At 50.8% G+C, this 4551-nt stretch overlaps 1 protein-coding gene across 2 annotated transcripts in view; it reads left to right on the top strand.

The window, feature by feature from the left end:
- Positions 1 to 4478, top strand: part of ZNF786 (zinc finger protein 786) — a 31157-nt gene extending 26679 nt beyond the window's left edge. For both annotated transcript variants that reach the window (XM_017862400.1, XM_017862401.1), the window contains exons 3-4: positions 126 to 278; positions 2133 to 4478. In XM_017862400.1, coding sequence (XP_017717889.1) covers positions 126 to 278; positions 2133 to 4165 — 2186 coding nt within the window. In that variant the 3' untranslated portion in view covers positions 4166 to 4478. The remainder of the gene's footprint in view (positions 1 to 125; positions 279 to 2132) is intronic.
- Positions 4479 to 4551: the final 73 nt, after the last annotated feature.

The following is a 4551-nucleotide window of genomic DNA, read 5'->3' on the forward strand; positions in this document are numbered from 1 at the left end:
TTTTTTTTTTTTTTTTGACATGTTGTTCTCATACTTTGTCCCAGGAGTGAATGTTGAGAAATTTAGAAACTTAGTGTGCTTTAAATTCAGGAAGCCAAACTACCCTGTCTGACTTCTCTGTGCAGATGATGGACTTCCAAAACCAGAACTGATATCCTGGATTGAACACGGGGGAGAGCCCTTCAGGAACTGGAGAGAATCACAGAAATCAAGAAACATAATTTGCTCCTCTAGTGATTTGCATTTTGACCCAGGTTTTCAGGAACAGCTGTTTTGGGGTGAGTATTAAGAAATCAGGGCCCTGACCTTAAGACATCGTATTCAGATTTGTTTCCCTTCTCTGATCTTGTCATCCTGTTTGGGCGAGCTGAAGTTTGATGACTCTTATCTTCTAGATAAAGGCAGTAAAGCGGAACGGTTAGGAATGTGGGTTCTGGAGTCTCTATGTCTGGATCTTGCTTTTTCTTAGTGACCTTGGGCAAATTATTGAACCTTTTGGTAGTTTAATGCCTGATCTATAAAATGAAAGTACCCATGTTACAGGATTGAATTGGTTAATATATATAGTGTTAGGCCAGGCGTGGTGGTTCAGGCCTGTAATCCCAGCACTTTGGGTGGCCGAGGCGGGCGGATCACTTGAGGTCAGAAGTTCCAGACCAGCCTGGCCAACAATGGTGAAACCCTTTCTCTACTAAAAATACAAAAAAATTAGCCGGGGATGGTGGCAGGTGCCTGTTATCCCAGCTACTCAGGAGGCTGAGGCAGAAGAATTGCTTGAACCTGGGAGGCAGAGCTTGCAGTGAGTGAGCTGAGATTACGCAACTGCACTCCAGCCTGAGCGACAGAGCACGTCTCAGTCTCAAAAAAAAAAACATATATATATATACACACGTGTGTGTATATATATGTATATGTATATATGTGTATATACACGTGTGTATACATATATATGTATACATATATATTGTATACATATATAGAGAGAGTTTATATAGTAAGAACTCAGCAGAAACTGGTTATCCAGATTTTTTTTTTTTTTTTTAAAGACACAGGATCTTGCTCTGTCACCCAGGCTGGAGCACAGTGGCATGACCATAGCTCACTGCAGTCTTGAACTTCTGGCCTCAAGCAGTCCTGGCCTCAAGCAGTGCTCCCACCTCAGCCTCCCAAAGTGCTGGGATTATAGGTATGAGCCACCATGCCTGGCCCATGGTTATCCAGATCTTCGTGACTAACGTGGCTTCCTTCCCAACTAGAGACTGTTGTCTACTTGAATATTTCAATCTGAGCTCTTCTCTTTCATTTCTTGTCATGATGAGAGAGTCAGAGATTTCTGGATTCTTAAAGTACAGAATGAAAAAGTCAAACAGGAGCATCATTTCAAGAAATCTTGTCAAATAGTTTTAGTTTTTAGGTGCTTCTTTCGAAAGTGAACGTTTTCCCCCACAAATTACTTAACTTCTATCATCTATTAATTATTCCAAGAAACCTTCTTAAAACATTGGCAGAAATGGGAGCAGGGACGGAGGAATAAGCCCAAGCCTTGCTGCCCGGTCTTAGAGACAGGATGGGCTCAAAGATCACATATAACTGTGGTATTAGGGCTCCAGCTCGGGGCTCCAGGTGTGCCTGTACATCAGAATGGGATACATTGGCGTTCCTGAAGTCATGAGAGCAGTCAGCACTTACAGAGTACATGCCCTGTGCCAGGCACCATGCTAAGCTCCTCATGCACATTAGTTCATTTAATTCTCACAGTAATCTTATGTACTTTTGTTTCCATGTTTTTACAGAAGGAGCTGGAGCCAAAAGAGATTAGCTTGACAAAGGTTACACAGTGGACAGATAGGATTCAAAACCAGGTAGTCCGATTCCAGAGCTTACACTCTATATTTGCAACCTGTATTTTCCTTTTTTCAATGTTATCCAAAGATACATCTCTTCAGTTTAGTTTCAGCAGACTCAACAAACTCACTTGGGGCCATGAGACAGACCACACTGCATGGTTGGGTAGCTCAGTGGAAGCTGGGTTCCCAGGCTGCCACAAGGCACTCTATGGGTCACTTGACTGTGAGAATCGTTAGTAGTGCTGCAGACAGGAATACCGACTGAATTTTTGTTTTCAATTGTAGGAAGCCAGCAGGCTGTGAATTCAAGAAAAACTAAAAGCCATTTCCAATTAGATCCTCTTGAGAGCCAGTGTTCCTTTGGATCCTTTGTTTCCTTGAGGTCTGACCAAGGCATCACCCTCAGGAGCCCACAGAGGCACAACGCCAGGACTCCTCCGCCACTAGCCCACGGCCCCAGTCAATCTACCCTAAAAGAACTCCCAAGTCCCAGAAATCTGGATCTTCCTGGTTTGAGGGACGTCCCTGCCTGGGAGAGCACCCAGCACCCTCGTCCTGTCTCCGGGGAAAGCTGTTGGGAGAACAACCATTTAGGAATGCACCAGAGGGGCCAGTCCAAGGACCGACCACATAAGGCCTGGGAGAAATTAAACAAGAGGGCGGAGATGCAGATGCCGCGGAGCAGCCCTCCGGTACAGAGGCACTTCCGGTGTGGCGTGTGCGCCAAGAGCTTCCGCAGGAAGCTGTGTCTGCTGAGCCATCTGGCGGCCCACGCGGCGAGGTTTCCCTTCCAGAGCGCTGACGGTGAAATGTGCTTCCGACATGAACAGGCTCATCCCAGCCACCACCTCCTGCACCAGGGGGAGAAGCCTGCCCAGTGCACCCCGTGCGGCATGCGCTCCCTCCCGGTGGACAGCACGCAGGCTCGCCGGTGCCAGCGCAGCCGGGAGGGGCCGGCCTCTTGGAGAGAAAGCCGCGGGGCCTCCAGCAGTGTGCACTCGGGAGAGAAGGCCCAAGAGGAGAGCGGCCACCAGCAGGGGGACACGGAGGCTCTGCAGCATCTCGCACCGGCGCCCTGCTCTTGCTTGGAGTGTGGGGAGCGCTGCCCTACGAGCGCCCTCGCCTGCCACTGCAGGGCGCATACTGGAGAAAAGCCCTTCCAGTGTCCCCATTGCAACAAGCGTTTCTGTCTGCGCCGCCTGCTGCAGGTCCACCAGCACGCGCACGGTGGGGAGAGACCGTTCTCCTGCAGGAAGTGTGGCAAGGGCTTCGCCAAGCAGTGTAAACTCACGGAGCACATTCGAGTCCACAGCGGAGAGAAGCCTTTCTGGTGTGCCAAGTGTGGCAGGAACTTCCGTCAGAGGGGACAGCTGCTGCGGCACCAGCGTCTGCACACGGACGAGAAGCCCTTTCAGTGCCCAGAGTGTGGGCTGAGCTTCCGCCTGGAGAGCATGCTGAGAGCCCACCGGCTCCGGCACGGCGGGGAGAGGCCGTTCTCCTGTAGCGAGTGTGGCAGAGGCTTCACCCACCAGTGCAAGCTCCGTGAGCACCTGAGGGTGCACAGCGGGGAGAGGCCTTTCCAGTGCCTGGAGTGCGACAAGCGCTTCCGCCTGAAGGGCATCCTGAAGGCCCACCAGCACACGCACAGCAAGGAGAGGCCGTTCTCGTGTGGGGAGTGTGGCAAGGGCTTCACCAGACAGTCCAAGCTCACGGAGCACTTGCGTGTGCACAGCGGGGAGAGACCCTTCCAGTGCCCAGAGTGCAGCAGGAGCTTCCGCCTGAAGGGGCAGCTGCTCAGCCACCAGCGTCTGCACACCGGAGAGAGGCCCTTCCAGTGTCCGGAGTGTGACAAGCGCTATCGCGTGAAGGCCGACATGAAGGCCCACCAGCTCCTGCACAGCGGGGAGATGCCTTTCTCCTGTGAGTGCGGCAAGGGCTTTGTGAAACACTCGAAGCTCATCGAGCACGTCAGGACGCACACAGGAGAGAAGCCTTTTCAGTGTCCGAAGTGTGACAAGAGTTTCCGCCTGAAGGCGCAGTTGCTCAGCCATCAGGGCCTGCACACAGGGGAGAGGCCTTTCCACTGCCCTGACTGTGACAAGAACTTCCGGGAAAGGGGACACATGCTGAGGCACCAGCGCATCCACAGGCCCGAGAGGCCCTTTGCCTGTGGCGACTGTGGGAAGGGCTTCATTTACAAGTCTAAGCTCGCAGAGCACATCAGAGTACACACAAAATCCTGTCCTGCTCCAAATGAACTGGATATTAAGAAAAGGCTCAGCCAACTGTTTGCAATGATAGAGGCCGATTGGAGTTGAGGCAGAGTGAGACATCCAAAGCGTTGAGCAGGAGTGGTATTGCCCGGGAATCCACAGCAACAGTAGCCAGACCTGCTGGTAGACGGGTTTTAGGAGCAGGTGTCCTTCTTTGAGCAAGAGTGTCATACAAGTTAGGAATATGAGGAACCACAAAGGATTTTCTCTTCGGAAACATTACCAATTATATTTATTTTTTTCCAAGACGGAGTCTTGCTCTGTCACCCAGACTGGAGTGCAGTGGCGTGATCTCGGTCATATTGGAAAAGACAGCATTACAAAACAAGGACATAATTTTATGAAAAGCACAGCATCTGCAAACAAAACAAATTTCTACGAGGTTGTGATTTTTTTTTTTTTTTGAGACGGAGTCTCGCTCTGTCGCCCGG

Source organism: Rhinopithecus bieti, unplaced genomic scaffold (genome assembly GCF_001698545.2).
Source record: "Rhinopithecus bieti isolate Rb0 unplaced genomic scaffold, ASM169854v2 scaffold_64120, whole genome shotgun sequence".
Classification (NCBI taxonomy): Eukaryota; Metazoa; Chordata; class Mammalia; order Primates; family Cercopithecidae; genus Rhinopithecus; species Rhinopithecus bieti.